The 15,583-nt window shown below is 39.4% G+C and overlaps 1 protein-coding gene across 2 annotated transcripts in view; it reads right to left on the bottom strand.

Annotated features, from left to right (window-relative positions):
- The window catches only part of DOP1B (DOP1 leucine zipper like protein B), a 45,083-nt gene that overhangs the window by 6,652 nt on the left and 22,848 nt on the right, over nt 1-15,583 (bottom strand). For both annotated transcript variants that reach the window (XM_048934220.1, XM_048934230.1), the window contains exons 16-29: nt 15,344-15,496; nt 14,191-14,291; nt 13,320-13,510; nt 10,287-11,886; nt 9,531-9,642; nt 8,750-8,938; nt 7,972-8,097; nt 6,951-7,085; nt 6,257-6,312; nt 5,288-5,392; nt 5,137-5,203; nt 3,710-3,851; nt 3,226-3,308; nt 2,894-3,003 (exon numbers count right to left, since the gene is read on the bottom strand). In XM_048934220.1, the coding sequence (XP_048790177.1) occupies nt 2,894-3,003; nt 3,226-3,308; nt 3,710-3,851; nt 5,137-5,203; nt 5,288-5,392; nt 6,257-6,312; nt 6,951-7,085; nt 7,972-8,097; nt 8,750-8,938; nt 9,531-9,642; nt 10,287-11,886; nt 13,320-13,510; nt 14,191-14,291; nt 15,344-15,496 (3,170 nt within the window). The remainder of the gene's footprint in view (nt 1-2,893; nt 3,004-3,225; nt 3,309-3,709; nt 3,852-5,136; nt 5,204-5,287; nt 5,393-6,256; nt 6,313-6,950; nt 7,086-7,971; nt 8,098-8,749; nt 8,939-9,530; nt 9,643-10,286; nt 11,887-13,319; nt 13,511-14,190; nt 14,292-15,343; nt 15,497-15,583) is intronic.

Below are 15,583 nucleotides of genomic sequence, written 5' to 3'. Positions count from 1 at the left end.
TGTCATTACCCCCTGCATTAGTTCACAAGGACATCCTAACAGCAGTGGAGCAGAGAAGGAGTGAGTGCTTGGGTTATAGCAAACTCAGCATGACAGCATGATGCTGTAATTTCCAGGAACAGTTTTTGTGGTGGCTATATACAGGATTTTCTTCAGGTATTGCAAATAGCAAAAGCACATGATCCACTTGTGCAGTAGTATATGCCTGGGTTCAACAAGGATGGCATGCATTTCATTCATCAAGAATCTGAATGACTTGCTGATAGGTTAAGTACATTTTAGTAAATACATTAGAAAATGACAAATAAATTAATAGAGAATTGCTTCCCAAAATTTCTATGCTTCACTCTGATTCATTTCCCTGGAGCATGGAAAAATCTTCATACCCTGCTGCACTCTCAGGCTTGCTGGCTTCACTTCCTAGTAACACTCAACTCATCACCCCTTTTAGGCATGCCTGGTTATTCTGGTTGTATCTTCCTGATCCTTCATACTCTTTTTTTTTTTGCTCTGTACTGCATACTACCTAGTGGTTTTGACTGCAACCTAAACAACACTTGAGACAATCTCCTCTCCCCTCCCTGAACTGTAGCTGTGATCTCTCCCACACTTCAGTATACACTGGCCTACTTTGGAAAATGTAGAAGCCAAAGAGTAGCTGATAGGAGGAGGGGAAGCCTGAAGCCTAACAATAGCTACAGCAGTAACAGCTGTCCAGTGTTTGCTGGAGAAAAAGTAAGCAAGAGAAGGTTGCTTCTTGCCAGTTGGCAGAGAGCTGCTAGAAGAAGGAAGTTCATTTGATTTTTAAGAGATTTGTGAATAGCACTGAGAGTTTAGGGGAAAGGGAAGCATGAAGACTGATGAAATAGGACTGACTTAGGAGACCCTAGAACATGGGAAGTAAATCTCTCCACAAAGACAGTGCTTTCATTTCCCTCCTTTTGCTCCTATGGGGACAAAAAAGGTTACACTGGAATGTAACTTCTCTAGAATGGGAATAGGTGGGAGGACAAACAGTACCAGGCATCTTTCCCTGTGGGCAAACAAAGTCTACAGTGTCTATACATTTACAAATGTTGGCTAATATTGGCTAACGCTGCCTAAATAGCACAACATCCTATGAGAACAGAGAGAACAGGAAAGGGCCTTAAAATCTCCTTGTCTCTTGCCCTACCTCACCCTTCTATAACATTGCACACATAAATGGGCTCTGTTGTTTGACCAAGCATCAGCCATGAAAGAGTGCTGGGGATCAGCACTTGGCAGCAAGCAAAAGCTGCTACTTCCAGTCAGATGTGCAGCAGCCGCAGCCAGGGAACGTAGTTCACTGGCATTCCTGCAGAGGCTGTCATTTTCCCAGCTCTTAAGAGCCTCCTGCTTGCAAGCCTTTGCCAGTCTGGTATCATGCAAGCATCATGCAGATCCCTTTCCACTATTGCCTCTGGTATTTTCCTCCCTTTGCAGTGCAGTCCTAGCCTCTGAGTGCTCCAAAATAATTCTGTGGAGTACATACTGCACCACAGCTGCATGGGAACTAGATCTGTTGCATCTCCCTCCTCAGAAGACACTGCAGACAAGAAAAGAGGAAACCTATCAGCCTGAGAGTCTGTGAAAGAAACACAGTAATCTATTATCTGTGGCCTCCCACCCCTGAACCTCCAGCTTTTCTCAAGGAGGCAAGGATAAGGCTTTTGAACACAGAGAAGGACTTCTGCCAGCATGTGCTTTAAGTGTGCTCCAGGCCATACCCCAGACCATCCAGTATGAAAAATGACCTAGGCCTGCATCTTTCAGGGGATGTACACAGCACTATGGCTGTTCTCTGCCCACAGCCAGTGCTCAGAATGCCTCCTGACACAGAATTTTGCTGGATAAGGTTAGGACATGACAAGGGTTCAGAGCTCTGTTGCAGCAGTGACATGTCAGCATGTGTGACATTAGTGCCTCTGGATGCTACTTGCATGGTGACCCTCAGACTTGAAATGGGCCACGAGCTTGACAGTGAGCTGTGACTTGAAGATTTCCTCTAGCTCTCTACAGCGAGTGCACATCTGCTAGGCTGTTCCTTATCTCCAGTTGCTGTCCTGGTCCTCATTCAGACTACCAACAGATGTTTAGACACTTCACAGAGGAGACTCACCAGTGGCAGATTGGTAGAAATTAAAAAGCAATGATAGTAAATGACAATAAAAGCAATAGTTTTCACCAACAGAGAAAAGCAACTGGGCAGACAAAATAAGAAATGGTTACGTGTAAGAAGAACAAAAGGATGAGGAAACAACAGCAGCAGAACAAGTAGTTGCAGTGAAGATCTGAGGGATCATGGTAGATGGCAAATAAAAGAGTAGGATTATCTGACTGGCAAGAACTGCTTCAGGGTGTCCCAGGTTTAACAGCCTTCCACTGGCAAGCGTGGTACATATATGCTAGATCTCCTCATGGCAGTGCAGTCAGGAATTAGTAAGCCCTATTGGGTCGCACTTGCAGAGAACTTTCTGCTAGTTTCCTCCAAAAGGAATTTAATTCACGCACCAAAACTGGTTTGAGAACTCTCTGCTTTTCATAAATGGAGACAAATCACGGGATTCACCTCAAAACTAAACTACTGCTGAAACCAAACTGCTAATGTAAACACAGCCATCAAGTATTACCCTGAATTTTAATTCATTAGAGCAATGGTCAGAACAGCAGTCTCCGAGTACAGGAATTTTACAGGTCTTGTAACAGAAACGTTCACTTGTTAGTGAGATTGAGAATTTTCTTGAGTAAAAGATCAACTTTATGATACTTTATCAACTATTAAGTACCCCTGAGAAGGAAAAAAAAAGCAAAAGTCTGTAATGTGGTCAAAATTAAACTTCAGAAAAATCAGATATACAGAGAGAGAAGTCACCTGTGGTTGCGTAGATAAGGAAATACATAATATAGCAAACGGGAAATCAATGGCACAGCTTTTTCTTTCTCATCACTTCGGTAAACCATGTCCAAAAGAGAAGCAAGAACCTTAAAAATAAAATTAATGTCTCATTAAACCTATAGCAGTTGTCTCTGACAAAGGGGAAAAGCATGCTGTTCCAAGATAGGATGTGGATGTGTGTGGGATGCCTCATTAAGATCTAAACCCCCACACACTCTACCAGAAAAAACTGATGTATTCCTCTGCTCAATAATAAAAATACATAACTATAGATGAGAACAGCAATTGCAATGCAGGATCCTACTTACTTCTGCAAGGAGTGAAAGAGCTTGGACACTGTATATTGAAGGGGCAGAAGCAGAAACCATTGATGAGGGTGCCACTGAAGTATCTACAGGAGGCAAAATCATATAGTTTTCACTTCAGACAAGATATATTTAAATTTTGCTGTTGATCCATTTTCTTCCCAAACAGAACTGTTATTTGCATGTTGGTATTACATAGAAATGCTTCTGGGCATCTCACCACAGTAGCATACTTCATGCTTTGTGCTATTCTGTCCCATGTATTGAATGCACCTAAAATAAGTTTTCCTCTGTATTACACACCATGTATAGTATTTACTAAACCCACTTAGGCTGGCATTGCTATTGGAAGACAGTGCATATTTTTACTTTTACTTTTTATCTGTATTACTTCCTTCTCAAGCAAACTACACACTAACACATTGTACTCTTTATTGGCTTAAGCAGAAGAGAGAAAGCAGTGGAAAGTCAGACAAAACCACATTACCATTCACATCTTCAGTGTTGAACTCATCTGGCAAAATCTGAGGCTGAGCTTTCACTTCTAAGTTCCGGCTCAGCCAGCTAGTCTGCTCCAAAGAAGAACCAGCAACATTCCCTACAGCCTCCAAGATCTTTTGGGTCACTTCCTATAAAATAAGATGTCAATCTGGCGTTAGATAAAACTTACTATCACTTGTGAAATCCAATGAAGTCCTTTTCATATGGAATTAAAATCAATAGGAGGCACTTTTAACTCTTAGAAACATATATACTTCTATGATATATTTATTTATCTGTGCTCTCAGTATACACTACTGCTCACTTCAAGTAAGACAAGAAGATGGGAAGCAAGAAGGAAACCTATAAGTTAGATTACCATGGAGATTTTAGTAATTAATTTCCACAGAAATTACTAATACAGTATCTATCTGCTCAGTATCAGTCCGGACATGCTTTATATATCCCATGTCAACTGTCAGAAGACACTATCTGAATTGTTCAGTCCCTCAGGAATGACATAGCAATGCCTGTGTTGAGACCTGGTGGTGTCTTCATTTCAAATTTGGAAAGCATTTAGTGACCCTGAGTTCTATTCTATGGAAATTCATCTGTCCATATCAGTCTTTCTACTAGGGGTAAAGTATCAAACTATATACATATTTTAGCACATTTAATTCCAAGCAAAATGAAAAGTTGGTCACACTGTAAGGAAAGTAAATCTTAAGTATCCAAATTAAAACAGAGATCATTTGTGAAGAGACTGCAAGATGTCATTTTGCTAGTCAGTCTCTGAAGCAGATATACACAGAAGTGCTGGGACACAGAATTCCCATAACCATAATAGAGTCTCACCTCACAGGAAGTGTTAGGTCGGCTCAGAGCAAAAACTACACTTATGTGGGTAGTGCTTACACTGTTCTAGTGAAATCACGATCAGTAGAGGAAGAGAATACTGCTCTGCTCCATCCCTTCTTTACATAAAAGGTGAAACGACAGTTATCGACACTGCAAAATTTAGTTATGTCCTTCAAGGACAATTGTGCCACTAATTTTCTAGACCGCTTTGAGATTTCGATATTTTACACACGTGATATGAACTCATGACAGTCAAATTTTTGTTATGATTTCAACTCTGAGAAAAATGATACAATTACCCAAGGAAACTAGCTTTGAATAGTCCATAGTTGCTACTGTGATTTCGTACTTTTTTTGACAAAATTTGGTTAGGGACATTCTATGCAATGTGTCTCATATTTCAGTCTCCTGTATTTAAGTAAATCTAAGTCCCAATTTGTAAAAGTGCATTCATCCATTCCAAAAGGACAGGTGAATTTGGATCCAAAGTACAGATTAGGTCATCTCCACTTTTACTCAGATGTACATGCCAAATAAACAAACTAGAAGAAAAAGTTATACATATATAGACTGTACCTGCAAATCTCTTTGGTCTTTTTTGTTTTCTAGAGTAGGTGTCCTGGTCACAAAGTCATTCAGGGTACTGTGGGAAAAATCAATTCGCTCCAAGTTAGCAATTGGATAGCTCTACTCAGTGCATCCATAAACCTTCTCTCTTATGCAGTACCTGAGAAGGAGGAAGTGTCCAGGAGGAGCCAAGTTCAACTGCACAGATTCCTTCAGAAGTCCTAACAAGGACTGGAAGTTCTCCTGTAAAGCTGCAACAGGCAATCTGTCAAAAAAAAAAAAAAAAAAAAAAACAAAAAAACAACAACAATAACAAACACACACAAGCCTGAAGAGTTAAAGCAACAAACAAACAAAAAGATGCAATTTTGTGTTCTAGAAGCTTCTATCAATATTAGGAAAAAGCAGGATCTGAAGGACTATCTGACCCAACAATATGGAATAAGTATCTGGTGGCACAGCCTATATGCCTACATCAGTAAGGGCTAGCAGCATGTGCAGTATGCCAGCTCAGTAAAAGGAATGGTTCATCAGGGGAAAGGAAAAGAGTAAAGCTTAGCTGACCAATCCACTGCCTGCCAGCTCACTCGATCTCCATAGCTTATTGCATACAGTATCATGTGCAGTCTGATACATCCCAAAGCATCCATATGAGAAAAGCCAATATGTGAGGAAACACTTTGATTCAAGAAACATTTCCAATCACCTGTCTGACCCACTACGTGTCCAGTACAGACTGCTTTCACAGCAATTGTATTGTGCTTTTCTCAAAATGAAGGAAAATGTAGAAGTTTGCTATCCAGTCATCTGGAAACACATACCAGATAAGGAGACAGATTGTAACACCTTATGTAAATGTCTTGCTAATGAAATATCTGATCTGTATTGCTCTGTTCATATGCAATGAGATTCTCAAGTGACATTAGCAACATTTATTGGAAAACAATCTAAGCCCAGTTATTTTGTGTCTATTACCAGTGAAGTGCCGATAACAATTCCCTACCTAAAGGTGTTCTGTAACTTTGCAACAAGAAGATCAAGGTTGAGCAAAAACAATAATGTTAACTGTTATCCTGGTACTTTGAGTAATATTCAAACAGAAAATCATCTTTCACAGTGACTGAATTACCTTTGAATGAAAGCATAACTGAACTGCAACATTGGGATATCTACAAGAGAGGATTTCTGAAAAATAAAAGCAAAAAATTTCATTATTTACCCTCAGAAGAATAGAAAGCTCTAGCTGCTGGGTACCTGCATTCAATGGAAAACACATCACTTCTAAGAAGCAGTTTGTACTCATACAACTGAGCAACTATGATACAACTGCCTATACAGGAGCGCAAGAGGACTCTAGTTCAGAATCAGTGACATTACTTCTGAATATCCCCTACAGTTTTTCAGAGCTGTAGGATCTCCTACAATGGTATACATGATAGCTTTCAAGGAAGCCAATATTACTAAGAGGAAAACAGCAGGGGCAGAATAAAAGTACTTCTAACTGCTCAGATAAGGGTAAAGAAGTAGAAATATCTCACTAAGCAGGATATCTATAGCTTTATATGCATCTTTATAATACTTGGAATCATCTTCAGTACCAGAGGACCCATAGCTACCACACCCACAGTAACTTTTCTGGCAAAATTTTCTAAAGAATCTACTTAAACTGATTGTTTAAAGAAAAGCTAATTCTGGAAAGCATAACTTGTTCAGGAAACTTTGCACTTAAAAAAAGTAACTTTTCTTCTAATAATATCTAAAGATGCATGCTGTTCTAGATCTACCTCAACACATTAAGATAATGAAATTATCTTCCTGGTTACCTCTTCACCCTTGATTTGAGATGGCTTCTTGACCACTTCTTTGACTAGATGTAATATAGTATCAGTTTTCAGTGTGTTAAGTGCACATATTAAGTCCACAAGAATGAGCTGAGATGCACTAGCCACCGGAAGTATCTGACCAAACAAAAAACACATCTGTCAGATCATGATACCAAGCAAATCTTCAGGCTGATGAGCAGCTTTCAGTGGGACTACTTAAGTGTAAATACACAAAGCTTAAATCAGATAAATTACACCAACCATGCAACCATTTGCCACGTGCAGATTTCTTTCAAAACCTTCCTGAAAACGATTATGTGCAGGGTTCTGCAGTTGTGTCCTACGAATCAGATGCAGTGGTATAGCCCTGGGGAAGAGGGGCTGGAAAGCTGCCTGGCAGAAAAGGACCTGGAGGCGCTGGTCGATGCTCAACTGAACAGGAGCCAGCAGTGTGCTCAGGTTGACCAAGAAGGCCAATGGTGTCCTAGCTTGCATCAGAAATAAGTGTGGTCAGCAGGACCAGTGACAGCACTAAGTCAGGTTGATGGTTAGACCTGATGATCTCAAAGGTCTTTTTCAACCTAGATGACTCTACGACAGTGTGTCCAAATGAAATCAGAAAAGGTCAGTCTTCTGCTCACAGTACATGCGTAGTTCCAGAGAACTCTGTATCTCTAAACTTTTTCTGAAGATAGAGCAGATAAAGTAAAACTGGCAATATGTAATCACTAAGATTACAATCTAGACCACTGTCAGATTTAACTTGCCACATGGTCCTCCTAATCTTATTACTTAATTAGGTTTAATTGTAGCCCTGATGCTTTGTGGAATTGCATACAAACAAAAACATTTTAAATTTAACTTTGTCATATGTAAACAACAACAGAAAAAACAACAAAACAAACAAACAAAAAACAACCACCACCAAACCAAATCAATCTATATACAAGACCAGAACTAATCATAAATGTAGCATTTGCCTTTACACTGGAAACCTAAGAGTTCCTTTATTCAGTTTTACCTTTATTTTACTTTGACTCCTGTGAGGTTTCTTGCTATTCCATACTGCTGCAACTGCTGTCATCAACTGGATTCCAAGTTGTGCTGTCAATGGATTCAGGAAGTCCAGTATTTTAGTTCTCAATGTCTGTAGAGGGAGGAAAAAAACCCAGTATGCTAAACTTTGCAAGGTAAAGGCTAATTCTCAGTCTGTAAAATATTTGTCCTTTTCCAAAGATGTTAAAAAATACAACATGATAAGAAAATACTCTCCGTATGTATTTGACAGTCAGGCTGGTTTTAATAAGTTAGTTGTGTCCTTCTTAGAGAAGGGAGGCAGATATTTTAGAAAACAGATGTTGAAATAGGAAAACTAACTCCTTATAGTGCTCTATTCTTTTTTTCTCCTGATTTTTTTTACTACTACAGTTTATCAATAACTATAGAAAAAGGAAAAAGCCTAGTATTTTTATTTCCTCAGATGCATGCTCTACTGCCTGTGGAAACTGCAGACAATTCAGGCTCTACGGCAGTTAGTAATAGAAGCTCACAGAAAAAAAATAAACATTAAGCTGGTCAAGAATGAGTCCAGATGAGCAGGAGGAACAGAGAAAGACATATTTTTGTAGGAAAGTACTGTGAAAGTTCATAGCTTTTAAGATTTCTTCAGAAACTCTTTATGTCCCAGCATCGTTCTGGAAATGGCAAAGCTATTTCTGTGAACTCTATCTAAAATGCACTGGTGAGAGATGAGATGATAAGAATGATGAGATATACAGTAGTTTAAAAAGAACTCCTACTTTGGTTGCTTTAAAGTAGACTGAGGAAGAGCCTTTAGTAGTTCCAAAGAAGTCAGTTGGTCGTTTTTGAGAGTCTTCCCTTTTTATAACATTCCAAAGAAGGGACATGGTATTAATAATACGAGGCAACTCTTCCAAAATGGCATTCCTAGCATTTCTCAAGTTTGCAGGTTCAGCTAGACAGGACGACTAGGAAAGCAAAAACACGAAGATTAAAATACATTATCCTGTGCACTACAGTGACTGCTTTCATGCTGTAATTAGGAGACTTTTATAATGACAATCTCACAAATAATCAAACGCTCCTAGTTCTGAATTATACTGCTGTTGTTAAGTGTATTTAATTGGCTGCTGAATGTTTTTGTGCACATTCATCTACGAAATTGTTAGAATTATATCCTTTTCTGCCTTACATCGCAGGAACAAAAATTTAGGGAACATATTGGAAAGCATTTTATCAACCATAAGGAAAACAGAAGACTTGGTTAACGACAGAGCAACTACAGACAAACTACATAGGACTAGTATATGCATGACTAAGATTACACTCAGTTGATCACAATCGACTTTCCTTTCTTCAAATAAAAGAAAATCAAGTCCCTTCTTCTTCACACATTTACATAGTTCACTTCTGTTGATGTATTATCAGGCTTCCCTGTCTTTTACAAGCTTGCCTTTACTACTTAAATTCACTTCAGAATGAAAAAGGGATGCATACTCTGACAAACTAATACAAAGGTGTCAAGCAAATGGTAGGAAATGGCAGGCATTAAGCAGTTACCTTTTTAGTTTGATTAGGGTGATCCAGGAGGCAAAAGTGACCAATAGTTGTCAGACCTTCCAAAAGGGTTAGTGGATAATCAGGTGTAACATTCTCTCTTTTAGAGGTTAAGCTTTTGGAGGGAAAAAAAAAAAAAAAAGAAAAAGAAAAAAAAAAAAAGCTCAACAGTCCAAGTGGTATTCCATGATGAAAAATTCCAACAGAGATCTATTACCGTTCAGTAAATGAACATTGCAAAAGAATATTGGAATGACCAGACAGACAGTAATTATCAGAACACAGAACTCACAAAGTATGCTTGGACAACCCATTTACCCGTCTAGACCTTCTAGATATTATTCCCCACCTCAACGTGAATCTTTAGTGTTCAGTTCTTTTTCCCTGCTCTTTTTACTTACTGTCTGCTTTGAACAGTATCACAGTATCTTACTTCTGCATGATCTGTGCCTTCAATTAATTCTCTAAAATCCTGAATCTTATCAGAACAGAGACCTTGCTTTGTACTTGGACAGTAAGCAGTATCACACATGCTGGTCCCCTTTCCTCTCTTCATCCAACTGCTGTAAGCCCTACATCAATAGAACTGCATCCACCTCATCTAGGCTTGAGGGTCAGATGTCTGTATATGCAGCAGGGTTTAAGGATCAAAAGATCAAACTCTGTGAGTTACAATGCTAAGTAACCATGTACTAATCTGTAGTGAAGGACACTTGAAAAAAGTTTCAGCATAACAAAGACCACACTGCAGACTCTTACCTTGCAGATGTTTTCACAGATATCTTCACAGCTTCATTTTCGTACTGTTTGACAAGCTCATCCAGGTTTTTACAAATCTGTACAACAAATGGTGCCACAGTCCAACCTAATGACTTCCCAAAATAAGGCAGGGAACACGTGACTAAGCTTACCCAAGTAGGATGCATCCCATAACCATACTCTGGTTGTAAACCTCTAACAACAGCAGAGACAAATAATCCCTGTGAAGTTATTGGGTGTGGATAGACATACTGCATTGCACCAATAGCCTGCTGGAAATTAAGAGCCTGCTGCCATTCCCTGGAGAGGTCTGGCTGATTCTCCTGCTCCTCTGGAGTCTGTCCAAGATGATGCTCCAAGACAATCAATACTTGCAAGAGCTTCAGCAACTCAATCTGGAGCGGGTGCTCACTCCATATTTGATCATGTCCAAAATTGATTAGGCTCTCTTCAAAAAGATCTTCTTCTGGAATGTTATCAACGCCACCTACCATAAGCAGTTCGTACCGTTTCTGACTTGTGTACATAGATGCAGACAAGGACAGAAGAACAAACTCCTGAATTTTGCATCTTCCTAGCAAATTCCGTATGAATTCTACATTCTTATTCTCTGCTGCTTTTGCCATGGTAGCCAGTTGGGTCATCATTCTAATCAAGACTTCCACACTTTTTACCTGGACATCTCTGTTGCCAAGCACATCTCTGTGTGTAACCTTCAAGTAGCACGGATAATATGAGCGCAGAAAACTGAGGCAGAGATAAGTGAGCAATTCTATTAGGAGAGAATGGGGACACATGGTTGGGGACTGAGTCTGAAGCTTGCCATAAAAACTCTGCCCTACAAGAGCTTCCTGGTGACGAGCTAGGAGATTGTAAATAAGATTCAAATGTGCAGTGGAGCTGGTATCCATGCTAGTACTAGCTACAGCTTCAACAAATTCTTTAGGGTTTGTTTTAAGCACTGCCTCCAGAACAGAAAAAGCATACAGTACCCTCTTGGAATCATAGGGTTGCAAATATAACAGCATATGTTTGAACAGAGCCTCAGCCATCTCCTGTTTTTCCTTCTGCTGCTTGAGCAACCTAGAGTTTGTAATTTCCTGGAGCTCCAGGTCCACCTCTTCATCACTTGACAGAGATTCTGACGCTTGAGTCCTTTCAGAGTCAGCACGCACAAGGTTTAGTGCTACACTGGATTTGGAGCTTTCAGGAAGGAATGCTCGGTTTGTGTTCTCTTTGCCATCAGCTGCAGCACTGTCATTATCCTCACTGCTCATTTCTTGCATCTCCAGAGAAGGAGAAAAAGAGGATGTATTTTCACTGTCATGGCCTGTGCTGGTGTCCACTGATTCTGTGTGCTCACTATTATCCTGGTCACCACCTGCCTCATGTGAAGTTACAGGGTTACAAGAGGCATCGTTTTCAGACTGTTCCGTTTTTAACTCCAGCTTCTCTGGATCTTTTTCCACTTCTGCCCAAATTGCTTCTCTATCCACAGCAGTAAACTGACTCAATGGGAGGTTTTCCTCAGAATTGCTCTCAGAGACACTAGATTCTTTCCAGGAGACCTTTTTCTTGCAGAGCCAACCATGTATATCTTCTGAAAAAAAAAAATTTAAAAAATTAAAAAGAATGTATAATGGGTCATTACACACAACATTCTCTATACTGAGCAAATTATTGTAAGAAAAAAAGATTTTAAAAAGCTACTCTCCTCTGCTATTAATTGTAATGAACTGAACTAAAATAAAAAAGATTTTGCTTTTTGAAGCAATTTTTTTTTTAAGTGGTAGAGCAGTACTAAGCTACACTAAGCAAAAGACAAGAGGATCACAGCACAAAGCATGTGTTGTTTTTCTTATGCTATGATGCTTGAGATGTGGAAATATTTTTTATGCTTTCTGAGCATAAAATATTTGTTGAGATCGGGAAGGAAATGAGAACAAAGAGCTGAAGTTTTCTTTGATTACATGCTGTGAAACAAGGAAAGAATATATTAGCTCGGTGTTTCTACAGTGTCTTCTAAACAGGTCTCTTTGGATTCTACCAGTGTCTGTCATCTAATTATTTGCCAATCAGGACAAAAATAATTATACAACATATAGCTAGACTAACAGAATGAGGGAGATAGGTGACACAGAAGTTTATTAAAAAAAAAAAATACTGGACACTTCTACGCAGCATTCCTGATCTACTCCAGGGAAAAACCTTGTTACTTGGGCCAAATGATGCAGGGCATCTCATAGCCACACTGCTCCCACCAATCCCAAACCTAAATAGGCTGCCAGCCTTCACAGGATTCTGCACTTGGAGCAAATCCTTAGTTCATACCTAGATATATCTAAGTCTTCCACAGCTACTCCCTAAAGGTCTCTGTCACATGAGCTGTTTGTTCCATATCTGCCACGTGATCATGTGTGGTTCATAATGTTTCTCATTATAGATCTTAAAATGATTGCCAAATTAAACTAAAAAACAAACAAACAAGTGAATGACAAAAAAAAAAAAACATACTGATTGAAGAAAGAAATCTGATACTGAGGGTGCATGGTCTGCTGGTGGAAGACTTGGCAGAGAGAGTAAGATTTGCCTGTCCATCCCACTTACTGGAACAGCTCCTGGACTGACATAGTCACCAAACTGCTCCTGGATTTCATTTGGTTGCAAACCTAGTTTTGCTCATGAAGGGATCCTGTAAACAGTGAACACACGTGCAGTGTGGATCATTTAGGAATGGTGATGAGAAGTGTGGGACAAGATCCCAGAGCAAAGCAAGAAGCAATCCAAACCAATAGTGCAGGTGCAACTACTGTAACAGAAATTGCCATTAGTCCTCGAATTAGCATGACTTACTCCTGAATTCTGCTTTAGGCATCACCAGAGGTACATGGATGAGGAAGAACCTATGGAACTGAGACAAGATAACCCAGAGCAACAGGATGCCATCACAGTCCAGACATCACCTTCAGCAGGTGTTCAGAAGTATGTTATGCTACATCAGCACTTACAGTTTCAGTCCAAGAACAGTTTTACCTGTTGAATTTTTCTGTTTGATGTAGTGGATGGACGTGCGTTGTGTCTTTGGATGAAGCAACAGCAGCAGGACTGGTTCAAGAATCCGTGCAACATCATTAAGTGAAAGAGCACGGATCAGCCAGCCCTGTGCTGCAGCACCAATTGCACCATCTGAACAATTGAGACTGTCCAGTACCACAAACAGAGACCTGAATGGAGAGATCAGAACTAATAAGTACAACTGAAATAACCTGAAAAAGTTAATGCAAACAACAAAGTTGTTGTGTGGAAGACTTAGCACAAGTTCATGTAAGCATCAGCCAACAGCTCATCTCTGCTAACAACAGGTTGATCATGCACATTTTCTTGAGCTGAGGTCAACTACACATGCATTTGTAGAAGCAAGGCCAAACATGCATTCACACTGTAGAAGAACAACATACTATAAAAAGTTTTTGTATGTATATTTAGGAAAAAACTCTTAATACTTCTCTCTCCATTTTCTACAAAAGTTGTTGTCTCATAAATATTAAGCCATTCTAAACAAAAGGTTTTTTTTGTGTGCGTGTGTGTGCACTAGTTCCATTTTCTTTGAGAAAACAAAAAATATAACCCACTCTAAGAGAAAAAGTGTCTGCTATGCAGAAATCTGTCGGCAAGTTATCTTTCATAGAAGCAGCTCCTACTACTTTTACAAAAGCTTCCTTTACACCAGAACATAAAGTTGCTCTTCGGTGCACCATGCAATGAGTGCAAGCAGGAGTGCAAGGAGTCTGAAGGCTTTTCATTTGCTCGTGAAGCTCTATAGAACTTTCTCCCATCCCAGACAAAAGGAGCAGAACAAAGCATAATATAAACATAAATATAAGCAAGTGGAAATGGAAAATACCTATCAAAGGACCGATTGTGAGAAGATACTCTGCTGCCTTGGATCTCTCTGGTCAGGTGCCACATGACAGAGAATCTGAACAGTGCTTCCAGCCTTGTTCCCTTTGCAAGGAAACAAGACACAGACATTATTTTTTCCAGTATTTATCTGAGTAAATTTTTAGTGATTTTTAAACCTCTAGCAGAACAATAGTTCTGCTATAGTTACACAGATGACTACTAATCTTTCTCAGGTATTTTGAGAGTACTTTTATGCAGTAGACTAAACCAAAATGCCAAATATCCATGAATGCACAACCAAACCTTGACAGCCACAAAGATGCACCAATACACCAAAAACATAATTCAGGACTTAGGTGCATTATAAACATTTACTCTTGGTTTGATGTTAGGGAGGTCTGAAAGTTGGATAACAAATGGGAAAGACCCTGCTGTATCAGGTATTGTTTATTATTGGTGATTTTTGGATGTTTGGTGGCCCTGCTAGGCAGGGGGGTTGGAACTACATGATCCTTGGGGTCCCTTCCAACCCGGGTGATTCTATGATTCTATGATTCTATGATTTTGTTTGAAAAGCATTAACATATTTCCAAACTTTTAAGTTTCAAAATTGCAAGCAGGAAAACATTGCTGGAGAATGAAGAAGACTGTTGTAAGCTTTGTTGTGCAAGACTCATAAATAAACACTAAATCACTACGGAACTGTTTTGTCATTAAACCAGGTAAGTAAAGTAATTAAGAACTGGCTTCATTTAAATACAGCTTACTTAATATGAGAACTAAATATTAAGGCAGACACGGGGTCAACATTTTGCTGGCATACTCTTAAAAAGTAATAAAATGCTGCGTTGGACTAAGAGTCAATTGTGGGTTTAGGTCATTTTAGAAATAATGACAAACACTGCAAGTTTTGAGATGCTAAATTATTTGGGCCAAAACTAAAGATGTTCCAGCACTGACTGATACAGCTTGTATTCAGGGATTAAATCTAGCAGTAGTCCCAAGGAATCGCAGTGGAGTGGACAGAGAGTCTGTGGAGAGACAGAGGGACCACAGAAGCAAAGACCCTGGGATGGAAGGGAACCGGATGCAGTTTGGGAAACACCAGAAGAACTCTACAGTAACAAACGGGCTTCAGTGAATACAAGACCTACTTTATCATGATCCAAAAGTGCATGGCATATAATGTCTTCACAGATATTTGCTGATGGTGCCAGGCAATGCAGCCTATAGAATAGTTCCACACAGGCAATATGATGCTCTCGTGTCTCTTTGTTCAGCTGATTCCAGAGCACGCAGGCTACTCTCTAGGGTACAGTAAAAACAATAAATAAAATAAAATGAATAGGCAATAACAGTGTCATTTCTTCACTGACTTCAAAGCTTTCTATTGC

The sequence above is a fragment of the Lagopus muta genome, chromosome 1 (genome assembly GCF_023343835.1).
Source record: "Lagopus muta isolate bLagMut1 chromosome 1, bLagMut1 primary, whole genome shotgun sequence".
NCBI lineage: Eukaryota > Metazoa > Chordata > Aves > Galliformes > Phasianidae > Lagopus > Lagopus muta.
Note: the sequence above shows the minus strand (reverse complement) of the source record. Positions and strands in the feature narration are given on the sequence as shown.